General features: G+C 35.9%; 1 protein-coding gene across 4 annotated transcripts in view; it reads right to left on the reverse strand.

The window, feature by feature from the left end:
- PIGF (phosphatidylinositol glycan anchor biosynthesis class F) overlaps nt 1-18,827 on the reverse strand; it is a 35,756-nt gene that overhangs the window by 15,506 nt on the left and 1,423 nt on the right. For all 4 annotated transcript variants that reach the window (XM_049115867.1, XM_049115866.1, XM_025465858.3 and 1 more), the window contains exons 2-5: nt 18,108-18,356; nt 16,808-16,899; nt 15,246-15,362; nt 126-234 (exon numbers count right to left, since the gene is read on the reverse strand). In XM_049115867.1, coding sequence (XP_048971824.1) covers nt 126-234; nt 15,246-15,362; nt 16,808-16,899; nt 18,108-18,335 — 546 coding nt within the window. In that variant the 5' untranslated portion in view covers nt 18,336-18,356. The remainder of the gene's footprint in view (nt 1-125; nt 235-15,245; nt 15,363-16,807; nt 16,900-18,107; nt 18,357-18,827) is intronic.

Here is an 18,827-nt window from a genome sequence, read left to right on the forward strand (position 1 = left end):
ACAGAGGGAACTGGCATTCCTACTTAAGTGAACAACAATACAATTTATACAGACGTACTGGTTAGCTTCAACAGTTTTACCACCACTGTACATTTATTGTGTTGCTTTAAGCAGCTGAAACCAACCTGCCATGGTCTTTCCCAATCGAGTGGAATAGGAAAGGCTCCAAGCCACGTTCCTATAAAGCTAGAAATTGTAGTGATCTGAAGACTGTTCTCCCAAATGGATGTAACTCTGCAAAACACAAATAAGTAAATCACCAGTGGTATAGATCTTCGCTGCTAAAGAATCAAACAGTAATGCCAATTAACATTACATATGTATGTTTTGTTCATTTAACGATCATCTCAAATTGACATTATATTTACCCTGAACTATTAATAAGATGATATAAATGTTTTCCAGTTGGAAAGGTAATATGTGCACATGGTCAAAGTCAAACAGCAGGAAGGAGCATTTGCAACAAAAGTCAAGTCTTCCTCCCACCTTTATCAGCTCTGGTTCCTCTCCCCAGCAATAGAGTACATATCCTTCCAGAAATATTTTATGCATGCACAAATATGTTTCAAATGATATATGCACGCATGTACACATCCTTTATCAAAACTCAAATGCATCATGTTATATACCCAGTTTTGCTATTTTGTTTCCCCTTGGTAACAGCTATACTAGTATTCCATGGCATGAAGGGACCATCACTTATTCAACTGGTCCTTTCTATGTCACATTTCATTTAAACAAATCAACACTATTTATTTGGTGGGGGATGAGTAGAGAACAAGAAACAAAAGATTTCAAAAGATCCAGTAATTTCGCCTACCATTCTTAACTATACATCTTGGAGTATAAAGGTGAAAAGACATAATACTGCCATTCTCTGAGTAGGTCTTGCTTTCAGCCTGCCCCTCAGAGTGTGGCCACTCAGCCATGTGGAGCATGAGTCTGGTTACAGTCGAGTAAAACCCCACCACAATGCAGTAAGTAGGATTCCAAATATATGGCTGTTTAAAATGCAAGGTTGAGTCATTACAAAGTTTATGAAAAATAGTTTCTTCCAGCTAGCATGAGAATAACTGAAGACATCTGTTTTGTTAGAGGATTTCTTTCATTAGAAAGCATCCATTACACACAAAATATACACTGAATTAAAGTAGCCCCAAATGACAAGTCCGTTTATAAGCCAATCCCTATGTCATTTGTCCCTCTTGTGACTTTTCCTCCCTCACCCTACACAAGATAAGAGCTTTAGCTCTTGAAATGGATTGAAAATCAGGAGTGGAAGAAGGCTGGAGCCAATCTCCATAGATCCAAATTCATGTTATTTGCTGGGCAGCTGTTATCATTCTTTTTTATTTTATAGAACACCTAAAAATGCAAGTCAATTCCTTCAGCTAAGCACTCAAGACAGAGGTCTGTCCCAACCTTGGAGGGGAAAAAACTGATGAGTTGATTGTAAAGAGGGAACTATACTGTTCAGGCAATTTAAAGGATCGTCTAGGGTTAATTTTTGACCATCTGTGGCTAATGTTGGCTAGTTTTTGCACAACACATAACTCCTCTATGTTGCAATACATTAAAGTGATGTGCCTAAAGACATAAAGTCTGGAAGAGGCTGAGGGTAAGGTTTAGTCTCTGCTGGGAGGGGTTTACTTCTTCCATTTTATGGGAGAGGAAGTTCCCCCAGAACTGAAAGGATAGGTGGCATTTGGGCTCGACCGACCTGGAGAAAAACCTGCTCTGCAGGTAGAAAGAACAGAAGTGAAATTGGTTGAGGCTGAGTGGAAGAATGGGAACTAAAGCTGGAAAAGTAGGTTAGAGTTAGGATATTTAAAAATAACACCTTCATTGAGTACAGTGAAAACCTGCCTCAGATAACCCTTTCAAAGCCATACAATTCACTCACTTAAAGTGCACAATTCAATGTTTTTAAGTATATTTAGAGTTGTGCAACCATCATCCCAAAGCGACACTCTTACCCGGTAGCAGTCACTGCCCATTTCCACTCTGGCCAGCCCTGGGCTGAGGACAGCCATTAATCTACTTTCTAGCTCTATAGTTTGCCTTTTCTGAACATTTCATACACATAGAATCATACAACATGTGGTCTTTTGTGACTGGCTTCTTTCACTTAGCATAATGTTTGCAAGATCCATCCATTTTGCAGCATACTTCCTTCTTTTTTATTGTCATACAAAAATAATGTTTTGTTGTGTGGATATATCACACTGATTTTTTTCCATGCATCAGTTCCTGGGACATTTGAGTTGTTTTGACTTTTTGGATACCATGCATAATGCTGCTATAAATATTCATGTGCAAGTTTTGTGTAGACATATGTCCCCTTTTTGGGGGGGATATACGAAGAAATGGAATCACTAGGTCATATGATAACTATGCTTAACCTTTTAAAGAAAGGAACTGCCAGACTGTTTTCCAAAGCAGCTAAGCCATCTTATACTGCCACTCAAAATGTGTGAGAGTTCCAATTTCTCCCCACTCTTGCTAATACTTGTTATTAATGATCACAGCCATCTTAGTGGGTGTGAAGCAGTAGCCCATTGTCATAGATTTAGGGCTAGGATTTTAGAAAAACCTGAAAAGTCACACTAATGGACCCACTGAAGGTTTTAAATCAAGGCAGATATGATCAGAGCTATGTTTCAACAAGGGTTACATACATGGCTTATCTAAGTTCCAAGTTCCTTGGGGTAAGGGGCAAGATCCATGGCTTCATGTTTTTCATTTTTATAGCACACTGAGGCCATCTGTTACAAAACGTGCAAACATGCAAGCGGTTGTCCTCTATTTTGTTTCATGCATCCAAGGAGGTTTATGATCTGCCACATAATAAATATAGGAAAAAATGGAACAAGGACCTAGTTTTAAAAATAGAAAAACTCTGCAGCCTATTTTTGTAAAAATGAAATTTTATATTCATCAAAATCATAATACGGATAAACACCTTCAAGGTCCCAGATTGCACCTAGAGTATAATATCTACTACCAAGCCCTCCCTGAGTCTCTCTGCACTCCTGATTTCTGCTCCCCAGGCAGACATTGTAAACTCTTCACCATTTCTTCTGTGTAGCTCAAAACGTAAAGGACATAAAGACTTTTCAAGACGTAGTTACTCCCTGCTTTCTACACCGGAAAAAAAGGACTTAGTACGATTTTCCCCCAAGCCTCCCATGCCCACACACTCATTTCTCCATGACTCACCATCCCCTCCTCAATGGTAATATCTTCCCCTCGCTGCTCAATCAACAGCATAGTATCTACATCATTATGGTTATGAAAATGTTCATCGCAGCTGAACCACACAAACCAGTCACATTCCTTTTCTTACTGTAAATTTTTTATTTTCTTTGGATATTAAGAACTGCCTCTGTTTTATCCTCCATTTACTAATGTACCTGTCACTCAACCATCCTTAAATATTCCAAAGAAACTAAACATCATCTCTAAATACTTGTGTGCTCTATTCTCCTTCCTTTTTGGAGGCAACTCACCTGCTCCCAGCTGGACTGGTTGCTCTCTAAGCCTGAGCAAAGCTATCGTCCTGTAAGCTTCCTACACCATCATCCCATGAATTCCTTTTGCCTCCCTCAATCACTTTTGGGTCTCCTGCTGCCTGGATTCCAAGATTTTCTTGTACTTTGCTTGCTTGCTTCCGTCTTCCTCCCTTCCTCCCTTCCTCTCTCTTTTCTTTTTCTTTCTTTCCTCCTTTCTAAGTAACTCCTTCAGTAGATTCCTGAGAAAGAATAAAATAGATTTTACAGACTATTTAAAGTCTAAATAGGACTTTACTGTAATCATTGGAAATCATTTTGCCTCAGAATTTTGAAGGCATTGCTTCCCTGGCTCCCAGAACTCTCTAGGTAAGATGTTCCCCCCCACCACTGCCCTCTCTGGTAGCCTTTAGAATTTCTCTTTATTCTTGGTTAACTAAAATTTCACAATCGGTTTGTCTTTGAGTGGGTGTCTTTTCAGCCACGACGCTGGAAACCCATGGACCTTTTTTTTTTTTTTTTTTTTTACTTATTTATGATAGGCACACAGTGAGAGAGAGAGAGAGAGGCAGAGACACAGGCAGAGGGAGAAGCAGGCTCCATGCACCGGCAGCCCGACGTGGGATTCAATCCCGGATCTCCAGGATCGCGCCCTGGGCCAAAGGCAGGTGCCAAACCGCTGTGCCACCCAGGGATCCCCCATGGACCTTCTTAATCTACAATGTCAAGTCTTTTGGTTCTTGACATTTTCTTCTTAAAGACTTATAAAGATTTGCTTTCTCTGCCCAGATCCCTTAAGAATTTTGTTTTTCTTACTCTTTTGCTGGAAATACTACCATTTGGAATTAACCCTCTGTTTTGTTTTGGGTTTTTTTTAACCCATTTTTTAACCCATTTTCTGTATTTTTGCCTTTTGTTTGACTAAGGGAACTTTTTAATTTTGTCTCTATGTCTGTTGAATTTTTTCTCATATTTTTTCACTTTCAAGAGCTTTCTCGTTGTCTGAATATTCCTTTTGACTACTTCCTGTTCCTGTTTAATGGATATAAAACAAAAGACATTTTAAAAAATTATCTTCTGGTTTTTATATCTTTGTTTCCACAGAGTTTTTTGTTTTCATTTCTGCATTTCACTTTAGAGGTGTTCCTGAAATGCCCACTGACTGTTCATTTCTCATCCTACCTTAAAAGTAAAATACTTTATATGAAATGTTCAGAAAAGGCAAATCTAAAGATACAGAAAGTATTTTAGTGGCTGCCTGGGAGGGGGGTGAGGGGGTGTGCAAGGGTGGGTAGGAGGGGGACTGCTAATGGGCAGAGTTTCTTTTTGGCATGGTAAGATGTTCTAAAATTAGATTGTGGTGATGGTTACAAAGCTGTGTCTATACTTAAAAAACACTGACTTGTATACTTTATATGGGTGGGTTTTATGGTATGAAGTATCTCAATAAAGGTATGTTTAAAAAAAAAAAACAACAAAAAAGTGAAACACTAAACAGATGATTAGATGTTCACTATGTATGAGTAGCACAATTCAACTGGCGGGCTTCACTGTACCAGGGACTGAATAGGAAAGCTGACTTTTAGAGAAGCCCCAAATTGTCAGTATCTTTAAGTTTTTCTTTGCTGCCATTTTTTTCCCTGAAAGAAGTATTTCTATACCCTCTCTAAATAGCATAAGCCTACCTGTCAGTATTCTGGGCCAAGCAAGGGAAAAGGACTCGGAAGAAGGTGAGAAATCATCATTCAATACATAGAGTTTCATTTAATCCTTATTCTGTGAAGGGATTGTACTAAACAGGGACACCCAGGTGGCTCAGCAGTTGAGCATCTGCCATTGCCCCAGGGTCTGATCCTGGAGTCCTGGGATTGAGTCCTACATCAGGCTCCCTGCACAGAGCCTGCTTCTCCCTCTGCCTGTGTCTCTGCCTCTCTCTCTCTTTGTCTCTCGTCTCTCATGAATAAATGAACAAAATCTTTAAAAAAAAAAAGATTGTACTAAACAGGCTCAGGATCTGGGGATAGCCAGAGTAGTTGGGGATACGGTTGTATCTTCTCCATCTTCCCTTCCCCCGCTTTGTAACTTCTATTGCTTATTTTTGTAAGTTTATATTCTGTCCTCTGTAATCCTAATTTACAACCAGTTTTTTAATGCAGTGAGTCTCCTTAATGTGCAAACTGCACAATTTCTGCATTTGGGGAAGTGGTCTTCCATCGTACTTTGAATTACCTTCTGTTTTGTTATTTTATGGACACTAACTGGTCTTAAGCTCGTCTCCTTTGTTCTCTCCATTTATCATTTCTTTTCTAACTGCCTTACTCTTCCCTACCCCCTCATTTGTTTTGACTGTTTCAAACCTTTCTTCCAAGCTAGAACTTGATTTTCTAGCTTATCTGTTTCTAATTTGTGACCTGTGGTGGTGTGGTTTGGATTCATTTTATTTAATTAATTCTGTAATGTCCTTCACTTCATTTTTTTCATCATCTTATCTTTTGAGCTTTTATTCAATTTATGCTCTCAGTAACATTCTTCTATGATAAACTGTGTAGAGTTTGTTTTTGTTCCTTGGGTAGTATTTTCTTCCAGGCTGGATTCTTTCGTCTTCCACATGCCTTTTTCTTATTATTCTATAATGTGTTTTTAGGGTTGCCATGCAATTTCTTTTCATCTTGCTCACACTTCTCATGAACAGACGCCCCATACTACGTGTTTGCTCAATACAATGAATGAATTATCTTTAAAACTGTCCTCCCATCTTAACTAGCACCAATTTTTCTTGTCTTGAAGCTTCTTGAGGACTTCTACCCAGTTTTCTGTAACCTGAGGCAGAAGAAAAGAAGGGAGGTAGGGAGGCAGGATAAGGGAAATGCAATCCTTGCAATTTAATCCATCATATTCTGCTAAAATTAATAAATGGTTCGACAGATCAAAGTTTCAAAAATTTCTGACCAAAGTTTATGCATCCCATTAGAAATCAGAGGAAGCTATAGCGGTAGCAGTCTGCCCCCATGGCAGCCGCCCTCATAGCCCTCATAAACTGATAAAAGGTAGGGCAGCTCCGCTGGCTCAGTGGTTTAGTGTCGCCTTCAGCCCAGGGTGTGATCCTGGAGACCTGGGATCGAGTCCCACATCGGGCTCCCTGCACGGAGCCTGCTTCTCCCTCAGCCTGTGTCTCTGCCTCTGCCTCTATCTTTCTCTCTCTCTGTGGCTCTCATGAATAAATAAAATCTTAAAAAAAAAAAAAAAAAAACCTGATAAAAAGTAAATAGCCCTGATTGGGATTTAGGGAAACAGGCACTCTATTGGTCAGTAAATTCATATTCTTCAAATCAGAACTTTGGTTTGGCAGGCACTGTCAACTTCTTTTGATTTAGAAATTCTACCCCAGGAATCTAGTCTATAGAAACTGTTGTACAAGTATATAAAATTATATGGTACAAAGATGTTTATAATGTCATTATTTATAATCCTGAATATTTGAAAATTATCTTCAATAGGAAATGAAATAAACCATGGTACATGGAATGCTTGCCCAACGCTCATCTATCTCATCCCTGATGATCAGACTAATTACATCATAGTGATCCCATTCTCTCCCAGTGATAAGCTTAGGGTGATCAAAGGGAGAGGAGCTACTGCCATCTCACTAACAGCCAGAGGATAAGATCCAGGGCAATCAGTGAGAAGCACATCTGTATCTTGGCTATCTAGCTCTATCTCTGCTATGTCAGATAATCTGTTTCCTGATTGTTCAAACCAATGTAAATGGAAGTATTCTTACTTAAGGATGAAAATATATACTAAGGACATTATGTAAAAAGAGGTAGATTACATCCACATACAGTTAGAAATGGTCCTATTAAGTTAAAAAAAAAAGTTATAAAGCAGTGATAGTATAACCATTTTTGTTTTTAAATTGTGAATATGTGATAACGTGTGGACAAACTTAGACTAAAATCTGTCGGTAATGGTTGTTTCTTTGATAGGATTACTAGGATCTTTAACTTTCTATATTTTTCTATTATTTGAGTTTTTATAATATATACTCTTCTGTAATAAACAAGATAAAAAATAAATTATATTAACTAACTTATAGCAGCAGTGAAGTTGGTTTATTCCCCTTTACTAAGTTCCCATAATAAAGTCATTCAAATTCTATGGTTTGGGGCTAATTTTTTCATAGTTAAAGAATGTATGTATACACATAGTCAAGAAGGCTGAGAATAAAATAAATGGCTCCTTGCTCTGTGGACAAACTTAAAAAGTTAAAAAGTAACTAAAATATTACAGATCAGGATGCCCGGGTAGCCCAGTGGTTGAGCACTTGCCTTTGGCTCAGGTTGTGATCCCAGGGTCCTGGGATCAAGTCCCTGCATCAGGCTCCCCACAGGGAGCCTGCTTCTCCCTCTGCCTATGTCTCTGCCTCTCTCTGTATGTCTCTCATGAATAAATAAAATATTTTAAAAAATAAAAACATAAAAATTTAAAAAATAAAATATCACAGATCAATCTTCATGACAATGAGCTCCAAGTAACAGTCTATATTATTTGCCTCCACTGGAACTCATCATGTCAAACATTAATTGAAATAAATAGACCATGTTGAATGCCTACTATGTGCCAGACACTGTATCAGGTGCCTGGGGTAGCTAAGGGTGAGCACTGTGGCTTAGACAGGCTGTCATCAAAACAGTGCTTCTTTAGATGGAACTGATCTTTTTAGCTATTTAGCTCTTCATACAGAATGGACCCCACACAACAACAACTGGTGGCTAAAGATATTTTACAGAATTTCCCTCCCCTACGGAATTAATATTAAAACTAGTGCCTCTTTGCCACTAAATTTTTATGCCCTTATCAAGGCTAATTATCTATTTTTTGCAATGTATTAATTTTTGGTCATTCATTATCTTTTTATTCTTAAATGTCTACAGTGTTTTTTTTTTCCAATATAAAATTGATTTCCAAAGATGACCAAAAATGCCTGCTGTCTTTTTCTACACAAACAGTTCTTACTTACTTGGCAAGATAACCACAAGTTCAGGAACCTCTCTCCAGAAATTCAAGTTTTTCAGTTCACCAAAAGTGGTCAAATTCTGACTTAAAACATGCAACAAACATTATAAAATAACAGTAAGGCAACAAACTGATTTCTACTAGTACACATTGATTATATTTAGTAATAAATACAAATAGAAGTTGACAGAAGTAAAGAAACCAAAATATTTTTCTACCTTCAAATTTCTTTAAAATAGAATTCCTTTGTATTTTTTTTCATCTAGAATAACTTCACACATACCTTAAGAAAAAGTATTGTTAAAACAGTATCATTTATGTCATTTATGTAAGTATTAAATCTCAATGGTATCAGAAATGGTCCTTTACTCTTGGGATATAATTCTTACACGGTTCTCATGATCAAAGCTTATGTTTCTCAGTCTTTATCTGGTTATCATCTACTCAATATTAAACATGCAAATAGTACTTATTTTGCATAAAGTAGTCTAAAACATTTATACTGATTCCATACTGAGAGCGATGCCAGCCCAATTCAAAGCTGGCCTGTTGATTCTGAACATTTTAGTCATATTTCAATCATACTAAAACAAAACAAAAAACTCTTCCATGTTTTATATGCTAAGAACAGGGTAAATGATAAAAATATTTAAAGCTCTAAAATCTCCAGCCAATAAAGTATTTTATGCACTTTTAATGAATTAGAACTACAGCACAAGAATTTCAAATCAGAACTTTAATTTCTGTTGTAAGTAATTATTGGGTAGAAAGAAAAATGTATTATTCTTGTTAGTAATAACCTCCCTAAATAATAATGGAATTCTCTGAAACCAAAGTTGTGACTCAATGTAAATAATGCTAACTGTATATTGAGACAATTCTGAAATAATATACAAGTTGTTTTTGTGGGTATTTCATATTATCAATGCAGAACCTCCAGATCTTTGCATTTTTAAAATATTTTTGCCTAACACTGAACATTTAAGAAGGCCAACTCTAACATTAAACAAATTAATCTATTGAATTAACTGTTCCCTAACTCTTTCAAAAGTTGACGTGCTTTTTATGCTAAATTCTTAAAGTGTGATAAAAATACTAGGGCAGAAAGGGAACTATCGCTAAGGGATGGTAGAGACACGAAGACTTAAGTTGCCCTCCTATGACAAAGCTCAAATTAATGTTACATTAAACCAAATGAAAAAACTTCCTCATTTCTCCATGGTTGTCCATGCCCTGTACTTCTAGGTCTGCTACCTAAACCAACATGGGTACTAAGACAAATGGCAGACAGGATTGGAAGTATGAAATATAAAATGCTCACTGCCGTTTGTTAATCTATTCAACAAGCATCTCTTAAGCATTTGCTATTTGATTTCACTTAACTCCCTCAGTTCTCATAATAACACTGCAAAGTGCATATCAGTATTATCTTAACAGTATTACCTATGAGGATCTCTGAAGTTAAATAGCTTGTCTAAGATCATTTGGTCACTAAGTAGTGGAGAGAGGGCAGGAACCCATTTTCGGATCCTTGGTTAGTGTGGTCTTCCAAAACCTTCTGTACCATCAAATGATCTGCATTCAAGCCCCAATTCTACTGCTTACTGGCTGGCTACTTGAGGGCTTGGGCAAATCACTTAACCTGTCAGCTTTCTAGTATCTTCACCTAGAAAATGATGAAAATTGGGGATCCAATTTAGTGCCTGCCTTCGGCCCAGGGCATGATCCTGGAGTCCCAGGATCGAGTCCCACGTTAGGCTCCCTGAATCGAGCCTGCTTCTCCCTCTGCCTGAATCTCTGCCTGTGTGTGTGTGTGTGTGTGTGTGTGTGTGTGTGTGTGTGTGTGTCTCATGAATAAATAAATAAAATCTTTAAAAAAAAGAAAGAAAACAATGAAAATAGGAGTATATCACTAGACTGCTGTAAGAATTAAATGCTATAAGACACTTGAAAGTGCTGTAAAAGTTGTTACTTTTGCATATTACTATTTCATGTCCTGCCCTCTGGAATGTTGACTGTTTCGTATTACAAATTGATTATTTTTAGTTACAGAACTCCAGCAACTGAGCTATTATCTTGTAAGCTAGAAATTTTCGAAGGATATTTTTGCAGCCTACCAAAGTTTAGGTGGCATCAGAGAAATCTAACAACTTCTTGATACAGGCCTAACTTTCTATATTCCCCAAATAAGTTAAATATTGGCAAAACCTAACCCATTATAATTTTTATTTTGACTAAGTAGTATATATACTAATAGGACTTAAATTTCAAAAGACACCCAAGGGTAGTTGGTGGAAAGTCTTCTAAGCTGGCCTGCTAGCATCTCAGACCCCCTCCCCAGAGACAACCAATATTTTTTATCAGTTTCTCATGTATTCTTCCAAAGGTATACAGGTATATATATTCTCTTCTGCCCAATTTTTACATAAATGGTAGCATTCTACACACATTTCTTCACTTTCCTTTTTTCCACTTAACAGCATATAAGTAATTAAAGAATTGGTTAGGTGGTTGTTTTTTATAGCCTCATTAAATTTAACTTAATCCTCCCCTTGTTAAAGGACATTTAAGCTGTTTTCAAAGCTACAATGAATAATCTTACACATTCAATATTTTGTAGGTATTAAAATATATCTAGTGCATAAAATCCTGGAAGTGGGACTGCTAGGTCAAAGATGTGTATTTTTAATTATTATAGATATTACCAAACTGCCCTTCACAGAGCTTGAACCAATTTATATTCCCATTGGCACTTAACTCCTCAAACCTTTAACACTATGTATTATGAAACACAGATTTTGTCAGTCTGCTAGCTGGAAAATGGTATTCCCCTTCCTATTAATTTTAGTTTTACTTTGTTATAGATCTTTCTGAGAAGGGATACAGTGCAGATAGGTACAAAAACAAGGTGACAACAAATTAACTCTGCAAATCTCAAAATATTCAAGTCAAATTTTATAATAAATTTTTAAAGAGCTCTTTTTAACCCAGCAGAAAATAATAGGCATTACTGCAAGGTATATTGTTCAGGCTAAATGCAAAAATAGGGTTAAAGCAGAATCAGAAAACATATACATATTCAATTTGTGGTAAGTTACTAAAAGAAATTAAGGATAGTTTCTCTGTTTCCCTTGAGTTTTTAAGTTTGTTTTTTTTTCAATTTAAAAATATTAGGGATTTTTATATATAGTCAACACTGCTATAATGCTTGTTTTTGAATATGCAAATTTGTTACAATTTGACTGAAATATTAGGGAACAACAGGAGCAACTTCCTCTGTGAGAAACACTATGTGAACAAATAAAAACTGCACCCAATAGCATCAAGCAGTGTATGCATCTACAAAGCATGCACATCCTTCAAACATCTACCAGATAATGACAACAGGGTGGTACTGACATAAGGATAGGCATATAGGTCAATGGAAAAACACTAAAGATCATGTGTTTATGATCAAGTGATTTTTGACAAGGGTGCCAAAATTACTCAAAGGTGATTTTTTCAACAAATGGTGCTGGGACATCAGGTGAGCCACATGCAAAGAATGAAGGTAGATCCTTCCTTCACACCATATATGAAACCTAATACAAAATAGACCAAAGACCCAAGTGTAAAACCTAAAACTGTAAAACTCTTAAAAGAAAACATAAGAGTAAATCTTTATGACTTTGGATTTGGCAATGGTTTCTTAGATAGGATCCTAATACATGCATAAGCAACAAAAGACAAAAACTGATGAATTAGATTTCATCAAAATTAAAATCTTTTGTCCTTCAAAGGACACACTGAAGAAAGTGAAAAGACAACCCACAGAAAGAAAAAAAATGTGCAAATCATGTATATGATATGATTTATATCTATAATAAGTAAAGAACTCTTACAACTTAATAGTAAAAAAGACAAACCCAATTAAAAAATGACCAAAGGATCTGAATAAATATTTCTCCAAGGAAAATACACAATTACCAACAGGCACATGAAAAGATGCTTGACACCATTAGTCCGTAGGGAAACACAAATTAAAAACACAAGGAGATAACAAACCACACCCATTAGGATGGTGATAATCAAAAAGCCAGATAATAATGACTGTTGGCAAGAACACAGGATGACTGGAACCCTCATACATTGCTGTGGGAATGTAAAATGGTGCGGCAACCTTGAAAAACAGTCTGGTAAGTTCCTCAAACAATTAAACAAGTAACAATAAGATCCAGCAATTCCACTCCTAGGCATATACTCAAAAAATAAATAAATAAAAGCATTATGTCCATACAAAAACCTATATACAAATGTTTACAGCTGCTTAGTCATAACAGCAAGAAGTAGAAACAACCCAGATGTCCATCACTTGATGAACGGATAAAAAAATGTGGTACAGAGTCACCCAATGGAATGTTACTCAGCCATAAAAAGGAATGAACTACTGCATAGATGAACCTTGAAAATATTATGGTTAAGTGAAAGAAGCCAATCACAAAAGATCACATATACATGATAACATTTTTATGAAATGTTCAGAACAGGCAATCTATAGAAACAGTAAAGAGATTAGTGGTTGCTTAGGACTAGGGGAGAAGGGATAAGGAAGTGATAGCTAAAGAATATGGGGTTTCTTTTTTGAGATGATGAAAATGTTCCAAACTTGACTGTGATGGTGGCGGACAATTTTTGTGAGTATACTTGAAACCACTGAATTGTACCCTTTAAATAAGCCAAGTGTATGGTATTTGAATTATATCTCAATACTACTTAAAAAAGTCCATCTCCCTGGGTTGCTGGAAGGGAGGTAGGCCAGGGGGATGGGCTAAATGGGTGATGGGCATTAAAGAGGGCACTCGTGATTGAGCACTAGGTGCTGTATGTAAGTGATGAATCACTAAATTCTACTCCTGAAACTAGTATTACACTGTATGACTTCAAATAAAAACTTGAAACATAAAAAAACAAAAACAAAAGAAAACAAACCAAGCCCCAACTCTCAGCTCCCTTAGCTTCCTTCACGTGTATGAGTCACGCCTTCCACATCTGGTCCTTAATATCAGATCTCCAACAACCCTCTGTTACCACTTCATAATAAGTTATGAGCGGCAAACTCTTCCCACACTACTTCCAAAAACAGATTTCAGGTTTTTTTCCAAGGAAAAGGACCATATTCATTATGTTTTTCAATTTCTTACCTATTTAACATGTATAAAACTGTACTACCATTTTAATTAAGTTCCCATCTTTTTTATGTTACGGTCAAGGTTTTTGAGTGTTATCCTATCTTTCCTAGAGGCTCTGTATTTTTTATTGACTAATTTTGCATAGAGCAGGGATTTCTAGAAATGCATATACCATACTATGGCAGAATTGCAGAATCAGATTATATATATATATATATATATATATATATATACCATTATCAGAAACACAGTTTAAAGCTTGATAAATCACCAAGCCAAACCTATAACGTTTCAACTGGTTTTCACTGCTTAAAAATCTCAAACTAAAATGCTAAAAGAAATGAATGCCATTAGGGATACTATGGTAACAATGTAGGAAAAAGTTTTCAGTGATTACACTTTTGCTTTCTAGAGACATTTATCAACACTGTAAGATGGTTCTGAAGGGAAACGATATTCATTTCGAAAGGAAAGAGTCAGTAATTTATAGAGCCTAGCTACTAGCCAGCATGCATCCTCTGTACTACTTGGGCTGTTCCCTTCCAAATCACAACAAAATGCCACTTTCATTTCAGTTTCTTTGGCTTCGTTCATAGGGATGTCTTTCCCTTTCCCCTTCATCTCACCAAGTCTCACATTCCTGATCCAAATCCTTTATAGATCATTGCCCACTCCAGCTCATTCGTTAGCGGTTTCCTGCCCCTCTAAGTTCCAACAACACTTACTATCTGATTTACACAATTTTAATCTCATAGTTTGTCCATTTTATTTTTATCCCTTTGAACATATAACTTCTCAGGGAGAGAATCATGGCTAACACTTCAGAATGCACACAAAGCTTGCACAGCATGGAGCCGAGTAAGAGCTCTAGACGTTTTTTGCTACTGGGTGATAAAAAGGACAAAATCACCAGCATCAAATAACCTCCAGCTTTCTTAGATACAATTTAACCATTTTTTTTCTGATATGAACCATTTCAATGCCTTTCAAGAAGCTAAAATTTTAACTTAGCTGTGCTGAATTTATTTATGGCTGCTAAGGAAATAAAATCCTGTAAAACTTGCACTCAGATGTTTTACCACAAAAGAGGCTAAACAAGAAATTATAGTTGTCACCAAGCATTTTTAGATTGTAGACTTCAATTCTACCTTATAAGATGTATGGAAGCAATTTTATCTGCAAAAATTTTATCACAGTAACAAATCATCCCTGAAAAGTGGTTTTCAAGGCCTTTTTTGAAAGCAGAAACCTTTTTTTTTTTTTTCCAAACAAAAGGCTAAATGGAATCCTACCATACAGAAGAATACCAGAGCTGATCTTGCTAAAGTAGAAGGAGAAGTCTCTAGTTCTACCTGCTTGAGTCCCCCTCAAATGCATACAACCCATTCCCTACCCCCAGTCCCCAACTGCAGTGGGTCCCTAAGGCATCCCTTAGAACCACAGAGTCTTGAAAATTACTCTCAGAATAATCAGAAAGCTGCCATGGGTAGGAAAACACTACATTAATTTTCTAAAATTTCAAACATCACTAAAATATAAAATTAAAACTTACCCATTTCTACTGAATACTCTTAGCCATGCTTTGATGTTTGGTCCTAACAAACACAAACACGGTACAGTAGTAAAAGTAGACAAAATAACTGCAAATAAAAATGTTTCCAACACCAACCTAGGGGGAAAAAATTAGCAATTTTTAAAAAAGCATTAAAGGCATGTACACACATAATCTTGGTTAAATAGATTTAACATAAAAACATTTTCATATACTTTACTTTGAAAGGTAACATGCATCCTACTAAAATGATAACTACAAAAAAATTTTACTACCAAAAATATAAGCTATAAAAAACAATCTAGCAAATATCTGGCTTTAATGACAGAGTTCAGAAGTGTTAAATACCCTCTGATCCATATGAGACTCTCCACTGCAAGAAACTCCATTTTTAGATAATTAACTTTCTTTCTGAATAGTCTCTGGAAATTTCTCTGCAACCACTGTTTTAACTCTAGCTTATACTGGAGACACTTGGAAAGCTAGAGAAACTAAAGATTGAGGGGCTGCACCCCTAGAGTTTCTGAGGCCTGAGAATTCACTTTTGATAAAATGCTGATGCTGCTAGTTTTAGAACCATTGTGCAAGATATTCATTCCATTCTAAAATGGATTAAATAAAACCATTACAAAGGTCTTGTCCTCCCCTCTCTAGAAAAGAACTACCTGTTAATTTAGTATGTGTACGTATATAATTGTGTAAATATGTATAAAACTACATACATAGCTATATGTGTCACATCACTTGTTTCACTGTGATCTTAATCACTGCTAAATGAAGTTTCTCAATTTATGATGAACACTGTATTAAAAATATTCATGAATTAAAAAAAATATTCATGAATTTAGGTTTTTTTTTAAAAAAAAAAACCAGTCAGCTTTGAAAAAGTGTTGAGTTAAATTTAAATTTTGCCTTTAAACTATCAACATTAGGTTATAAATAATTAAAAACAGGAATCTATTGACTTTTTTTAACAGGTTTTATTTATTTATTCATGAGAGACACAGAGAGAGAGAGAGAGAGAGAGAGAGGCAGAGGGAGAAGCAGGCTCCCTGTGGTGTGAGCCCCATGCAGGACTCAATTCCAGGAACCCAGGATAACCACTGAGCCACTCAGGAGTCCCTCTATTGACTTTTGTTAAGACAAAATATTTTCAAGCACTTAGTTACTATTTGTAACTAATTTATACATATTATTATAAGTAAGTTCCCTTAGAGATTCTAGGGGCCACACATTTATTGGTATAGTTTCTCATCTACCTACCCGCCCCCCCTTCCACATGCAATGGGGTAATAGAAGGCTAGGTAATAGGAGTAGTTAATGAATTGAGTTATTCTTATTATTAACTAATAATAATTAAGAATTCAGTTACTCTTAATATTGCTATGAAGTAATGTTAAAAGTGTATCATTACTAAGAAAGGGCAATGATGTCAGTATCCTTCGTGATCCAGTAATTAAACACACCATGGTTCTTCTTTCACCCCCAACAAAATCAGTGCTTTGTTTAATAAACAAGTGTTTTAAAATATAATCGCCTTAAGGTAAAAATTTCAGACTTACTCTATGAGTGGTGCTCCATATAGAACAAAAATTACATGAAAGAAGAAACATGACATAAGAAAGTAGATACAGCATTTCAAAAATCTGGTTACCTAAAAAAGAAATGAGAACGATCTGAAGACTCAAGACAATGCCTAGAGGACAGCAAATGCTTCCACTTTATCTACAAATACAACTTATTCCCATGCGTGAAACAGTTGAACATTCTTTACTTCAGGCAGCCTGACCTCAGATCCCATTTCCTGTGCAGTCAGGTATGCAGTCCTCCAGACAGCTCCATAAAACAACCTACAAGTCACAAACCATCCCCCATATTCCACCCACCCAATCAGCACTAGAATCAAAAACCATTTCTGTTTCTACGGTATGTATTGAGTATGTTACTACTCAGTATTTAGAAAATATTTTACCAACAACAGAATGCTATGATACAAAAAACACACAGTTCTTATTATGTGACACAGGACATTTTTGCAACAAATAAATGCTATACTTTTTTTTTTCATTAAAAACAAAATCCCTAAGAAAACTGTACCCAAAAAAGCACTATACTAAATAATTCCCCAAATTATATTCATGTGATTATATGATGCACATGAAAAAAAGACCTGAATGTCTGCAAGTCAGTGCAGGACCTACTTGATTTGGAGCTTAAGAAGATCTAATTATAAAACACAGAGTGAGCTTTTTAATCATAGGGCAGTAAATGTGTTTTAAATTACCTAAGAGAGCTTACACATAGTATTACATAATGTTAAGTGAGGACTCTATTAATTTAAAGTAATAGCCAAGTGTTCTACAATAGTGAATATTTCAAAAAACAGATTTGATATCTGAAAACTTTAACACCGTTTAGTCAAGGAAGGCCATGTTCAAAACAAAGCTACCACAGAGGCTTATCTTGTAATTTTTTAAAAACCCATTAAGTTTCTTTCAGAAATGGAAAAAAATAAATGAAGATAAACTGAAATGTCTTATAAAGTAAACTTTATAAAGATATGATTGTTACATCATGTATTTATCTTCAATGGTGACCTAAGACATGACTATCTAGGTTCATAATGCTCTAATATCCACCAAAGACCTAATTCCACAACTGATGCATGACAAGGATCTATCCAAACATTGTGGGCAACCTTCCAGCAATGACAGGCTACTGATTTGAGAAAAAAAAAAAAAAAAATCAGGTTCTCTTTACTCACTGTAAATAACTACATGAGTACTTGACTTATACTCTATTCTTTTATTCAAAGAAACACCACCTCTATCTAAAAATCAATTACCAAGAAATAAGCCTTACCTTGTATGATATTGAACTTCTTTTAGAGGATGCATTTGGTTTCACTATTAAATATAACACTAGATTGACGGCAGTTACAAAAACAGAACAGATGCACAACCATGTCAAGTGTGTTTCCAATATTGAGAAATTCTCCAAGAAGAACGATGGAATGCAGATGCTTAGGATAATTGAAAATATGCACAAAAGATGGGTATACAGTAGTCTCTTGATATCAGTATCTTTCATGGTGTTTTCTTAAGGCGCTATCTAATGAAAAACAAATTAAGAGCATATCCAATAATGATTTTTTTCCATTGTCTAAATGCTCCAACGCCTAAAAGTAAGCATGAACAAATCAATTTTCTATGCGCAATAATTACGAGTTTCAGAATATGGGAAGATGCATACATATAAATATACATATAGACTAGTTTGGCTCAAAAAGGTCTTAGAACCTAAAAAGGCCAAACTTAGTAATTTCTTAAATATTTGTAACCAGTTTCTGTAAAAGGGTCATGTACTAAGACCAATTAAGGGGTTCGTTTCCTTTTCTTTTTCTTTCTCTTTTTTGTCGAAATCACAACGGTGAAAACAAACACGCAGAGATTAATGATTTGCTCTGGTTGGAAATATAAGCTATGCGTTCTCCGATCCATGGATACACTCTGACTAAACTGCTTTTTTTTCTTCTTTGTAACCACTAGGGACCCTTGTCTAACATCACAGTAGTTCACCTCT

The sequence above is a fragment of the Canis lupus genome, chromosome 10 (genome assembly GCF_003254725.2).
Source record: "Canis lupus dingo isolate Sandy chromosome 10, ASM325472v2, whole genome shotgun sequence".
NCBI classification, from domain to species: domain Eukaryota; kingdom Metazoa; phylum Chordata; class Mammalia; order Carnivora; family Canidae; genus Canis; species Canis lupus.